At 44.1% G+C, this 14,538-nt stretch overlaps 1 protein-coding gene across 3 annotated transcripts in view; it reads left to right on the top strand.

The window, feature by feature from the left end:
• Window positions 1–14,538, top strand: part of stk11 (serine/threonine kinase 11) — a 48,718-nt gene that overhangs the window by 919 nt on the left and 33,261 nt on the right. For all 3 annotated transcript variants that reach the window (XM_048239492.1, XM_048239498.1, XM_048239505.1), the window contains exon 2: window positions 543–1,598. In XM_048239492.1, the coding sequence (XP_048095449.1) occupies window positions 1,315–1,598 (284 nt within the window). In that variant the 5' untranslated portion in view covers window positions 543–1,314. The remainder of the gene's footprint in view (window positions 1–542; window positions 1,599–14,538) is intronic.

The following is a 14,538-nucleotide window of genomic DNA, read 5'->3' as shown; positions in this document are numbered from 1 at the left end:
TAGCTAAACATCGTTAACGTTAACCTTAGGCTACAGGTAACTTCCCAGGGCTCTGTAATGTCTTTCTTGATAACTCAGTGCCTAAACCATTTGCAGTCTCTTAAGTCATGTTTGATCAAAGTTGTCTTACGTTAATCCTAACTTGATTAACCGACATAGTTGACGTCAGCTAACATTAATGGTAACCTTAAAGTTAAGGTTAAAGTTAAGTTACCATTGAATATGGGACGATGCTATGAGATCCGGGGATTAGCTAGCTGCTACAGTTTTGTTAGTACAGTGTACTGTAACTGTACGACCAGCTGCAGTTCTTAACGTAATTTTATTTTAATACTAACGTTTATTATTGAATTGGCATAATTTACTTGGGTATCCATTACTAGATTTACAACACGAGTGGTTAAACCTTGGTATGCGAGCTATTGCTAACCTTAACTAGCTAGTCAGCTAACATAGCTGGCAACAGACTCATTCATATGGCACTACTATATCCGTATTTTGTCTCTTGCATAGTGGACATCATTGTATCGTTGTTATTACAGGTATTACTGGAAGTTTTCTATGGAATGGATCAGCGGATGAGGGTTTATTGTAAAGAGGAATAAAATGCCCTGGCCCTGAAGTACCAAAGAGGAAGTTAATTTTTTTTGTGGTGCACCACTGCAGCCACGGTTTGTCGGTCCTGTAAGTGAATCGCCTTGGAGTCACTGATGCGCCTCTGATGTAGCAAGAACAGAGTGCTTGCCAAGAATCTCTAAACACCTGGGCTTTCTTACTAGTTTTGTACAGATTTGTACAGGAACGGTCAACTTGCCAAACCAGACAGGCTATCCCTGTGCTGGGCTTCTTATGGAGTTGACCCAGCAAAGCATGGGACTAAATTCACTAGAATGCCAGATACCGGGTTTACATCACCTCTCAGTATAGGTCTAAGACTGCACCCAACGGAACTCACGACCACAGATAACTCTTAGTTAACGAGAAAGGACTTTGCTCTTTCCTTTTTTCTTCCTCCATTTCTTTGCACTGGACCTCTGGGGAAGTGTTGCTACCACTTGCCTTTGACTTATGCACGAGGAGGAGCACGAGCAGGTGATGTGTCCCACGTCCCAACTTAGACAACAGCAGCTCAGCACTTTCCCCTCCTCAATGCCCATAGTGTTTTTAAATTGAACTGTATTCCTGTCACGTCAGGATACACACACACACACACATCCCCTGTAGCAGGCCGATCCTGCGGGACCTCCCCTTCCGTAGCAGCAGCAGGATCTGTAGCGGTGTGTGCGAGTGTCAGTTGGACCCGACGGCTGAAAGATGAGCGCAGGCGAGCTGCAGCACCTGGACTACCTGACGGAGGGCGAGCTCATGGGCATGGACGCCTTCATCCATCGCATCGACTCCACCGAGGTCATCTACCAGCCGCGCCGCAAGCGGGCCAAGCTTGTGGGCAAGTACCTGATGGGGGATCTGCTAGGTGAGGGCTCGTACGGCAAGGTGAAGGAGATGCTCGACTCGGACACGCTGTGCCGCCGCGCCGTCAAGATCCTCAAGAAGAAGAAGCTGCGCCGCATCCCCAACGGAGAGGCCAACGTCAAGAAGTGAGTGAGCAGGGTTTCCTCCTCAGAATGCACTCCTCTCTCTCTCTCTCTCTCTCTCTCTCTCTCTCTCTCTCTCTCTCTCTCTCTCTCTCTCTCTCTCTCTCTCTCTCTCTCTGCTCACTCACTTCTTGACGTTGGCCAAAGTCCCCCCAACAACACTTTCTGTCCTCCTCAGAATGCACTCTTCTTTCTCTCTACCCTGCTTCTGCCAATGTGAAGACGTGAGTGAGCTTCCTCTGGCTCTTTCTCTTTTCGTCAGAATGCTCTCTCTCTGTCTATCTCTCTCTCTCTCTCTCTCTCTCTCTCTCTCCACCTCCCTTACTCTGTCTGGCCAACGTCAGGAAGTGAGTTAGCTTCCCCAAACATAGGCCTGGCTGACCTTGCTCCGCTGCCCCTGACACTTCCCCCTGCTCCACTGCTCCCCCTGTTCCTCATCTGTGAGCGGCCTGCAGTGGTGTGCATCCCTGTCACGCTCACTGTGCCTCTCTTCTTTACTCATACCATTTGATTTCCTGTCTGCCTAACTCTCTCTCTCTCTCTCTCTCTCTCTCCCTCCCTCCCTCCCTCCAGAGTCAGCCCTCTGTCTCTGTCATCATGCTGTTCCTCTGCTCTTAGCCTTCACCCTCCTCCAGTTTCTTTAACATGGGAGCTAGCTAGGACACTATAAAGATGGGCAGATTAGGGGAATGTTTGGTTCTGATGAGGCTAGTTCAGCAGCACCCTAGATTAGGGGGATGTTTGGTTCTGATGATGCTAGTTCAGCAGCACCCTAGATTAGGGGGATGTTTGGTTCTGATGATGCTAGTTCAGCAGCACCCTAGATTAGGGGGATGTTTGGTTCTGATGAGGCTAGTTCAGCACCCTAGATTAAGGGAATGTTTGGTTCTAAGGCGGCTAGTTCAGTTCCTCAGACTTGATTTCACCTGGCATTGTTGTCTATAACGATGACATCTTGTGTGTTCTATTCTGAACATTTGATAAGCATGGCTGCAGCCAAAACTACACATAAACATGTTAAACATGTTTGGACAAGAATTGAAGTAAAGTTAGGCAACTTTTCTCTGCATGGACCTTGTTCATGTGACTTATTGTTCTTATTGCCACTCTCACCTTTCCTACACTCCATTTAGCCTCATCCTCCTCTTTTGGTGGAGCTGCTTGGGTTTTGTAATCACATGCAACACTTTAATTAATCTGTGTGTGTGTGTGTGTGTGTGTGTCTAGGGCTCAGACTTTATATAGCGGAAGAAGGCTGACATGGAGTTGCCAATGATGACTCACAAATTGTAGGCCTGTCATGTTGCTCACTTTCAGAGTGTGCAAGCAGTTGTGGCTGAAACCAGTAAACAAGTAGCCTTAATGAATAAAGACGTAGACCCCAGTGCATGTCTTGGCTGGGGTGGTCCAGTGAAGGCTTGGGGGTCTTTTTTTCACTTGGATTGGCTGTCTTGAGAGATGTTCGAAGCCAGAAAAGAGTCATGGTTTGCCTCTAGGTGTGTTTGTGTGTGTGTGTGTGTGTGTTTGTGTGTGTGTGTGCGTGACAGCGATACTGGGGTACACTCAGTCCAGGTTTATTAGACAGCGATGAAAGGAGAGCTCAGGACCCGTCATTGGGATAACAGTCGCCTAGAGGAGAGGATTGCAGTAGTGGGCAAGTGGTTCAGAAACAAGAAGAAGTTGTGTGTTTGCTTTTTAGAGTCAGTGCATGTGTTGTAGGCTAAACAGAAAGGCAGACAGGTCCACAGAATTGGCCATATTTGGATAAATCGCCTCCAGTTCCTTCTGGTGGGTTCACTTCTGACTACACTGACCATAGACTACTCTGTACTTTTTAGTTCCTTCGGATGACTTCACTTTTGACTAGGCTTTCACAGCCCATGCCTGGCATGATCCAAGGTGGTGCGTGCGTGCGAGCGTGCATGCATGCATGACCGCAATACTGGGGTACACTCTCTCCAGGTTTATTAGACAGTGACGAAAGGAGAGCTCTGGACCCGTCATTGGGATAACAGTAGCCTAGATGAGAGGATTGCAGTAGTGGGCAAGTGGTTCAGAAACAAGAAGAAGTTTGGAGGTAGAGAGGAAAGGGCTGCACCTTTTTATTCTAAATTCAATCAGCCATTTGGACGTAGGTAGAAAAAAGTATTCAAACCATAATGACCTGTAGGAATGAGGGCTATATTGCTGTCCCCGCCAAGTTCCTTTGCTTTATATTCTTGTGTTATGAGTGGTAACTCATTAACAGCATTTCAAATGTGCCCTAACTTCACAAGCTTAGATCTTACTACAGGACAGGAGTGTTGTTGCCGTTGTGTGCTCAGGTTCCATGAACATGGGAGAATCTGCTACTTGCTTTTTCCCCCTTGAAGTTCTATTTCACTAATCTTTATAGCCTTTATTTGACGGGACAGTGAAGAGAGGATAGGAAATGAGGAGTTGTGTTCAGGAAATTACCTGACAGATGTGCACATTAATCCGTGTGCACGACCTCCTATGACAAAATGTACAAACTCACTTGGACCCTTGCATTCTTGAGGATGCACAAAGTAGGCCTAGACTATACCAGTGGCCTCCGTCTGAGTGAGGAATAAAGTAGGCCTAGACTATACCAGTGGCCTAGTGACCAGGTGACCACCGTGACACTGTAGGCTTAGACCAGCGCTTCCCAAACTTCCAGCACCTACATCTTGACCCGGCCCGCGTACCCCCACCATTCGACACATAAAACGTAACACATTCTATTGACGCATTCCGGGCATCGTGTTTAATTAGTCGCCTTACATGATCACAAATAACAAAATGTGTTATGTGTCTTTTTAAGCTCTTACACTAGAAAAAAACAGTGTGGAGAACACCGTTATGAAACACAAAGAACAAAGAGATCATAGGCTTAAGTAAAAAAAAAAAAAAAAAAGTTTTTAACACCTTTCCGACATTGCCCTTTTCATCTAGTGTACCCCCTAGTAGAAGCTCGCTTACCACCGGTGGTACACGACACAGTACCACAGTTTGGGAATCCTTGGCCTAGACTATTAACCTGACTCGCCAGATTAATTTCGTTCTGCCTAGCTTCACTCACATCCATCTGGGATCGCTTCCGTTGAGGGTGATTTCGGCATAGATGTGACGTAGCGTAGAAGCGACTGTGAGACTGTTCTCAGCGTCACGGGTTCGCTTTGATGTGAGTGGTTGAAGTAGCACATCAATAGATGACGTACAAGTGGCTTATCCAATCATATGCAAGAATTTTTGATGAGGCCCAGCCTTCTCCAATGGATCGATCCCAGATGGATGAGTGGAGCTAGGCGGAACGAAATTCATCTGGTGAGAGTCAGGTTACTAGACTATACCAGTAGCCTAGACTATACCAGTTGCCTCCCTCTGAGTGAAGAATAAAGAAGTCAAGAAAGGAGGGAAGGAAGCAGAGCAAGAGGGAGGGTATGTTATGGTATCGTGGCACAGGCAGGGTTGTGTTTTAGTTCAGTTTAGTTCACTTTGGTTTTGTCTATCATGTTGATTTCTTTCAACGACACTGTATAAAATGCATTAATCACAAACCGTGAAGAGATGCTTTGTGTCAGATTTAGCTACTCACTGACTTCCATCTGCTGTCCCTGGGCAGATGTAGAAAAAATATCTGAAATCACCAGTATACATGGGACATACTACACATATTGGCACACACACACACACACACACAAGAATACGAAATAGCATGGCAGAGTTAGTAGTCTGACCTGGTCATTCACAGTGCTGCTTAGTGTTGGTATTAGTGTTGGTGTTGGCATGTCCCTGGCACGTCAACCTGGGCACACGCTGGCTCGGCTCGCATTGCGCAACGTCCCTCCTGTTTCCATGGTGCTGCCTCTGGAACTCCAGACATGACCCTCAGGCAGCGAGGAAGAGACGAGGGGTCACTATAGGGACAGCAGACTCGCAGAGCACAGGAACTAACAGAGACAGACACAACGCTGCAGGGGTTCACTCACTCACTCACTCACACACACACACAGACAGACAGAACACTCTGGAGGTCCCACAAAAACACACACCATGCCTAGAATAGAGACATAACGCTGCACGTCTCCCAAACATACACGCACACACACTACAGACATAACACAGCAAAGCTACAAACATAACAGTAAGATTAGAGTCAACACTCTAAAACGACAGGTCAAGCACCGTGTGATAAACGCTACATATGTAGCACTGTAAATGCCAGGCATAAGCACGATTCCAGAGCCAATGCACTACAGGAGAGAGAGAGAGGGAGATCCTGGGAAATGGCAACAGCAAGCACTGTACCCTCCACCTCTCTGGTGCGCACCACCCAACCTTCGCCCACCATCTAGCCTCCCCATAGTCACTGGAGAGGGAGAGAGAAGCAGGTCCAAAGCTACACACAGATTCAGTATCATTTAGGGATGCACAATATATTGGCGGCCGATATATTTTTGGCTGGTAAGTGAAAAAATGCAAATATTATTATGCGGCCAATGGTTTGCGCTGATATTTTTTTAAAGCTCTAATTTCCTGTACGGCCTGTCTGGCTACACTGAGCTACTTGTGCTTGGTTGGCTATACTTCTTCCTCAAAATAATGTCAGTGGTGTGGAGTATTTCACCATTCTAACAAGATCTGTGGATCTGCGTTGAATCTGTGCATCCCAAAATCCTCTCGTGTATGATCCTCCGTTTAACCTTAGCAGAGCGGAGCTCAGCCTACCTAGAGCTGTCTTGCGCTGGTGTGTTTGCACCTTACCGTGCTGGTCAGGGGAACAAATAAACAAACTCTTCGGTGGGACGAGTAGATAAGTAGGCCTAGTTCTAAGTTGTATTTTAGTATTATATTTGCATTTCGTTCACTTGGGTTTTGTATTATTACAGAGAAATATGCTAACCATTCCTGCTTCAGTTCCAGACAGGTCATCATAATAAGTTATTAAAACCTTTGGGGCTAACCCCTTTCATTTCTGCTACAGCAGATTGTGCGCAACAGAGTAGACGGACATAAGATACAGTCTGAGGAGTTGCAGCTTTATTTAGTTACCCGCAGTTGAAACTAAACATAAGTTTACTTTGATTTGGTCGCTATAGCTTTTTTTCCAGCTTAGCTGTTCTGTCCATGATCTGCGTTGAACGTTTACTCCATAGATATGAAAACGATTCATACACTGTCACTGGCCACTCACTCGCAATTCACTGACGTCAGGTTCACTTAAAGGAGCCACACATAGGGCTAGGCTACTGCTATTTTGTTGACTGCTGTACCATTGAGGACTATTATGAGTTCAGTCCATCATTGGTGGTAGGTAAAATTACTGCCATTAAATGATGCTTATTAAATGTTGTCCCCAATTCAATTTTCACATTTTTTTTTTTCAAGAGTAATATCATATCGGTATTGGCCACAACAAACCAATAAATATTGTTTATCGTTATCGGCCCTAAAATTCCATATCGGTGCATTTCTAGTATAATTAGGAGACCATTTGCAATGCTACTTGCATACCACAACAATTCAAAACAGCATGACAGACAGGACATGACACTAGAGAATTTAAAGCACTGAGCAGCAGGGCTAAAACAAGAGAACTAGACTTCTCCAAACCCTGCCTGACTGAGGGAACTATGTGAGCAGTGTACTTAGTCCTTAAGACCCAGCCGCACTAGGTAGGCTAGACCAGGGTTTCTCAAACTATGGGCCGTGGAGACTGCTGCGCAATTGATCAAGGAACTGCGGACTGACTGAAAAGATAAACAAATGTTTCTGCAGTCAAGAGGAAATATTTGCTAATTTGGTGTCATCAAACATACAATTAAGTGTGGTGGTATGAGCGTTCATTCAATACAGACGTGTGCGCGTCTGCGTAAGAGAAACCGAAACCACTCGATTACGTTCGTAGCTCCACTATAACCTGTTCGAAGGCTTCAAGGTAATGACATTTAATAAAACGACGTGTATTATTGCAACTTCCATAAAAACTCAGCAGAGAGACTGGATAATACACTGTCTAGCATTGAGTATTGTATAGTCAAATTTGAATATAATGTGGCCAAAAGCTATAGCCTAATTATTCTTCCTATTAAAGATCTTCAGATCAGTGATTTTCGCCTATCTGCTCCGCCAATTACCATACACAAAAACTGGTATTGTGTTTCCTGAATCTTTAGACATTCAAATGAAATCTCATTAAACAGTATGTAAATATTTTCTCCATTTACCTACCAGTGTATGATTCTTGCATTGGGAAAATATCCCAAAATAATGGCACTCATATAATTGATGTACAGTATTTCTCTGGAAATGCATGGATTCCAGTTGCTGCTACTGGAAGAAACTGGAATCCATGCATTTCCACTGAATTATTTTTGGAATCTGATCCCTTATCATACCTGTTAATTCTTACTTGTTGCTCGACTTATCGTGACTAAATTCAAGATGGCTGCAAACGCTAAACTTCGTGAAGATACTGTCTGTATAAATCGTCTTGTAAGTAAACTACCAGTGCTTTTTCAAAGTTCTCAATGTCTCGTTTTAAATGTCAGGGCCCTCGGAAGTCTACCAATGAAGTGTGGAGATACATTGAGCCTCGTAAATGGGTGTAAAACAGTGATTTATTTGCATGGCTAGCCCGATGCCGAAGCACCACTATTGAAAAAGCTGTTGGTAGCATCGGCTAACTAAGCCAGATTTTGGAGTGCAGGGGACAAGCCGAGATGGGCTATGAGACATACGTTCACACTCGGTATCATGTTTCAATACACTTTAGGTCAATATCACACCGGAATTCTCCTTTAAGTGTTGAGTGTTGTAAATGGAAGGATCAGTAACAGTATGTGAGCCTTGTATATCTGTGACCTTGTCAATGTAGACCTGTCACCTTGTCCATGTAGTAGGGCTGGGGGTAAACAATTATTTATTAAATGATTAATCGGGCGATTATTTTATCGATTAGTCGACTAATTAGACGATTAATCTAACAATCTAAGATTAATGGAGAATCTTTCACAAATCTTGTCAAAGTTGTTTGGTGTAAGGTGGCCATTAGTTGACATTGGCAAACTAGCATACTGAATCATGATACTATAAGCTGGCTAACGTTAGTCTAATGTTATGTATTTGACTCGTAAACGACCACAGCATGAGTTAACGCTAACTAACGTTAAGTCGTGACTCGTGAGTTAGCTAACGTTAGACAGATAATGTTAAAAGCTACTGCAATCTGCTTGCTACTGTTCGCTAAATCTAGCAGCTGTTCAGCAGCTGGGGCTGCCCCCGTTTCAGATGCTCCCATTGCTGTTGTGGTATGCCAACTCCATTTGGCAAAGACCTTTTACGTTTGGGACTAAATTAGTATTCCCATACCTTCGATGATGTAGGGTGAGCTGTTTTTTAGGACTTTTTCTTTTATTGGGGCTTTTATTTGGGCTTTTTGCAGGTCTTTATTGGGAATTCTGTGAGAAGGTTGCTGTTTCGTCCTCGATTCTACAATGTTTTGGTCTCCCACACATGTGTGGCGAAGCGTCGACACAAAAAATATGACGTCGACGTAATTGCAGTGTCTACTTCATCGACGTGTCACTACAGGCCTACCATGTAGACCTGTCACCTTGTCCATGTAGATCTGTTACCTTGTCCATGTAGACCTGTTACCTTGTTCATGTATACTTGTCACCTTGCTTTCCTTGCTTTCTTTTCAGATTCAGAACTGTGTGTGTGTGTGTGTGTGTTAGTACGCATAAAAAATAAAGTGCACACACAGGCATGCACAGAGGGCAGTGCAGCAGCCAGTGGAGTGTACACACAGGCACACACGCGGATAAGGGCAGACACGCTCTAACAGATGTAGCAGTAAGCATCAGCATGGCCGTCGCTATTCAGGGCCTATTTTTGGCCCACACAGAGCCGCAGTCTGCGCTGCAGGCCCACAAATCGCTGACTCCTCTCTGCCACTTTGTCTTGCTCCCTCTCTTTCTCCAACCTCTCCCTCTCCCTCTCCCCCTCTTTCTCCAACCCCCCTCTCTCGCTCTCCCCCTCTTTCTCCAACCTCTCTCTCTCTCTCTCTCTCTCTCTCTCCCTCTTTCTCCAACCTCTCCCTCTCCCCTCTTTCTCCAACCTCTCTTTCTTTCTTTCTTTCTTTCTTTCTTTCTTTCTTTCTCCAACTTCTCTCTCTCTCTCTCTTTCTCCAACCTCTCCCTCTCTCTCCCCCCCTCTTTCTCCAACCTCTCTCTTTCTCTCTTTCTTTCTCCAACTTCTCTCTCTCTCTCTGTCCCTCTCTTTCTCCAACTTCTCTCTCTCTCTTTGTCCCTCTCTTTCTTTCTCTCTCTCTCTCTCTCTCTCTCTCTCTCTCTCTCTCTCTCTCTCTCTCTCTCGTATTTCAAAACAAAACAAATAGCCATAATTGTTTATGCTGTCTGAGTCAGTCCTGTTAATGCCATGTTGTTTGTTTCTCCATGCACTCCCAGCTGCGTGCGTGCGTGCGTGCACGACAGCAATACTGGGGTACACTCTCTCCAGGTTTATTAGACAGTGATGAAAGGAGAACTCTGGACCCGTCATTGGGATAACAGTAGCCTAGATGAGAGGAATGTTTTGTGTATAGGCCTTGAGAGAATAAACAGCTCCTCTAATTAGAATGCTGCTGAATCATTGAAGCTGTGCAGAGCTGAGCAGTTGCTTTCAACGCACCATTTCTAGTACACACCATCCACATCTCTCTCTCTCCGACACTAGTGCACCATCCACATCTCACTTAGTCTCAGTACACCATCCGCATCTCACTTAGTCTTTGTACACCATCCACATCTCTCTCTCCGACACTAGTGCACCATCCGCATCTCACTTAGTCTCAGTACACCATCCGCATCGCTCTCTCCGACACTAGTGCACCATCCACATCTCACTTAGTCTCAGTACACCATCTGCATGCTTAGGGCCCGTCCCAATACCTCCCCTTCCCCTAGATTTTTGCCCTAACCCTCGTTTTTGCACGTGTAGAGGTAGAGTGTCCCATTACTTTAGGGAGCAAGGGGGAGTGCTATTTTCCCCTTAAAATAAACCCTCAAAATATAGCCAGGACAGATGCAGGCTTAAAACGAAGTGGGAGATGAAATTACCCAGGATACCGTGCGAGCTTAGCGACCCGGCCACATTTTTCAACCAAGATGGCTGACACCTCTGGAAAGGAACAATTGCATTACTCATATATTTTTGCAAATAAGCTTAAAATTTTGAAATATGTTGGGATATGTTAGTTTGATGCACATCCAAAGGACTGTCGAGTTTTGAACACTAATGTCTGACTATGTTCATGATACCTGCTGAGTGCTTTGAGAGAGTCTGCATTAAATAACGTTATATATCTGATATGGGTAGTGTCGTCAATATTTAGGATGTGTGTTCCGGCGTTCACATGAACACGAATATCTCTGTTGATTAACCAGACGCAGATAAACCAATACAGCCCACATAAGTCAACACGACTGCTGGAACCGGCATGTTCTTGAATGAAAATAGTAGTAGGCTACCGTTAGACCCGTTCGGTACGTGAGCACGTTCGCTACGCTAATTTGCATATAGTGGTGTCTAGGGCTGGGCGATATGGCTGAAAACTGTATCACGATATAAGTATTTCATATCAGTTGATATCGATAATTATTATTATTTTCTTTTTTTTTTTTTTTTTTTATCTATTTCAGATAAGGACCAGAAGGGGAAAAAAGTTCAATTTAAACACTTTTATTTTAAACTTAACCTTCCTCTGATTTGAATCACCTCAGTTATCAATCAAAGCAAACGGGGAAAAGAAATAGCAACACAATCATGAAAATCACTCAAATAAATAAATATGCACATAAGTCTGAATGAGCAGCACTGGTTGAAGCCTGGAAATATTGTAAACAAAGTAGCTTAATTTGCTAGTTTATCATAGTCTACTGGTTAGACTGTTCAGTTTCCCCACGTGTGTTTAAGTTTCAAATAAATACTTTTTCTCCTTGGGACAGGCCCGTTTGAGTCTTGGAAAATACTTTTCCATTTGCATTGGGATTGAGATGATTAGAATTTAGCAGTCAATTTGAATGCAACAGTTTTGAACAAATTCGTGAAGCATGCTAATGATGCTAACCGGATTTAATAGCAATTTAGCCAGTCTTCTTGCACGATTGTGAATGTTTGGATTAGCCTACATGTGCATGCTGAAGAGGGATGCGCCTGTTGAGAGGGAGAGAGAGAGAGCGTGCACGGGGCAAGGACTCATTGAGAGTCTGTGTTGAGGTAGGCCTACTTCTATTGTCTACGCTGGTAGAGTTGCACATACTAGCTACAATGCAAGATATATTTAGCCTATTTATTTATGGACAACGTGAGGCGGGAGGTGTGTGTTGCTTTTAATTATCGAATGTTCTATCGAACGCATTTTTATTGATATCGATTACATGTCTATTGCGATACATATCGCTATCGTTTTATCGCCCAGCCCTAGTGGTGTCCCATTTCATAGGGAAAGATCTGCGTCAACTCCACGGCGTACCTACGCCGCCACTCCTACGGCGTTGTAACCATTTTATGGTTCTGCGTCAGGTTGCTTTGCATCGCTGTGCATTTCACCGCCGTGTCGCCTGTGTCTGTTTCGCTCACCACCGAAACAGTATGACCGAAACGGTACTCAGAAAGGCAAACCCCAAAGACTGTCGTGCCAAAATATTAATCTTATTTGTTTGGCCTTTTCTTGCTTAGATTTTGTACAAAGTATCGAGAAATAGACACAGTAAAATCCATTGACCTAGTTACTGTAACCAGCAAATAAGTCTGAGGTGTCTGCCAGCCAGTTAAAGTTATGTTAGCAAGCAAACTTTTACTAAAGAGGGAGGCTTTTTGGATTTCACATCTACGGACTCTAAGACCCAATGGTCTGAATGAAGAACTGGATTTGAGACCTTTTATTTAAAATAAACTTCATATAGACATGTTTGAAAGTGTCGAATGGATTGAAAGTGACAATATTGGGTATTTGTACTAAACCTACATTTGATATACTGTAATTAGTGATTTATGAATTAGGTAAAGACACAATGTGTATAATATAACTTGTTGGGTATATGGCATGCTGACTGTTTTGTCAATTTTGTAAATATTGTAATTTATGAACTATTGTTTCTGTAATCGTCTTGATAGGCTCCCTTTGTATGTTGTGGTTAGGTGCATCATAATTGATTGTGTGGACCTAGCTTGATTACACACCTGGTGAAATACCCAGAGTGCCCTTGATTGACACCTGGTGCTTTAAGACTGAATTTGTTAGTGTCCACATTAGGAACCTTGACAAAGGCTGACAGGCCGAAACGTTGGAATAAAAGACAAAGTTTTTTTCTTAGCAAGCGAACTCATATTTAACCAAAATATGTCTGAGTTTATTTGCAAAGCTTTGGTCAGTGAACTAGCATGTTGCTAACTCCCCACAGTAGGCTGCTTGAAACACCGACTATCAACACACAGGACGCGTTGACCAATCACAGTCCATGCGGTCTACGTTGCCTCAACGCAAAGTTCCAATTTTTTGGAGAGGGGTTCGCGGCGACGCAGAGGGGTCTGCGGGGGTACGCCGTCTATTCGACACAGAAGCATAAAATAGGCTTTAGTCTACCATCCTCATTAGTCTCAGTTAGGGGTGGCACGGTTCTCAAAACCGGTTCGGTTTGTATCACTGTTTTGGGGTCACGTTTTTTCAGTTTTCCTTTTAATCTTTAACACTTCAGTATAGCTCAGCATATGATATAGCTTAATTATCCACCATTTAGGCTACAGTATTAGTATAGTTATATCATGTAATCATGCACAAACTGAAAGAATTTGACTTGACTTAAAGCACATCATTAGGACCATCTCTGAGGAAAGGTGATATTTTGATACAGCAAGAGTGAAGACATTGATGATTTCAAATTGCTTTTCATTTATTTGGCAAAATAGTATAATTTGTTATTGCCATCTACAGGAACAATTGTGCCTTTTTAGCACACGGACATTGACTGAAATATTACGGAATATTTTATTTCTATAAATTTTATATTGTCCCTTCTGTCCCCGTCTCTCTCCTCCACCCCACACACTCTTCTCTCTTCTTTCTGTCTTCTTTCCTTCCTTCCCCTCCAACTCTCTCCCTCCATTTCTCTCTCTCCTCTCCTCCCTGTGTGTGCACCAGAGTGTGTGTAATCGGTGTGTGTGCGTTTAGTAGGGAAGTGGCCTCTAGCGCTGACCCAGACGGGGCTGGACTCCCCCTCTCCCGATGGCTCTTTGAAGAGAGATGCTAAGGACAAGGGCAGCTGGATGAGCTTAATGTGTTGGTTTGGTCATTAAACTGCAGCGGTGTGATTTTATTCATAGTGACAGAGTGCGCTTGAAGTGTGTGTGTGTGTGTGTGTGTGTGTGTGTGTGTGTGTGCAGCACTGAAGTACTCTCAGCATACAGTAGTTCTGATTAATGACCCCTCAACACTGTGACTCAGGCCCCATACACAACAGTTTCTCACTAAATCTGAGCAGGCAGTCCTTGCGCTCTCTTTTTTTCACCCCCATCCCCCTGAGCGGAGGAGAGCCCATGATCTTTGCTCTCCTCCGCTCTTCTCTCTTCTCCGCTCTTCCCCTCCTCTCTCTCTCTCCCCTTCCTTCCTTTCTGCACCCTTCTGCGTGTGCAGAAGAATGTGTGAAGTCACTCAAAAAGTGTGAGAGGGTGTGTGTGAGCGAGAAAGAGAGAGGCTCTCTGTGTGTGTGTGTGTGAGAGAGAGAGAGGGTGTGTGTGTGTGTCTCAGTGGTAATATTGTGTTAATTATGTGCAAGTGAGTGTGCGGCTGTCCTCTATAGAGCTAAATTTGTCTCAATAATATTTGTATATGCGCAGAGGGGGATCCACAAATATTTCTTGATTTGCATGTGTGTTT

This window comes from Alosa alosa, chromosome 1, assembly GCF_017589495.1.
Source record: "Alosa alosa isolate M-15738 ecotype Scorff River chromosome 1, AALO_Geno_1.1, whole genome shotgun sequence".
Classification (NCBI taxonomy): Eukaryota; Metazoa; Chordata; class Actinopteri; order Clupeiformes; family Clupeidae; genus Alosa; species Alosa alosa.
This window is presented reverse-complemented; position numbering and strand designations above follow the sequence as displayed.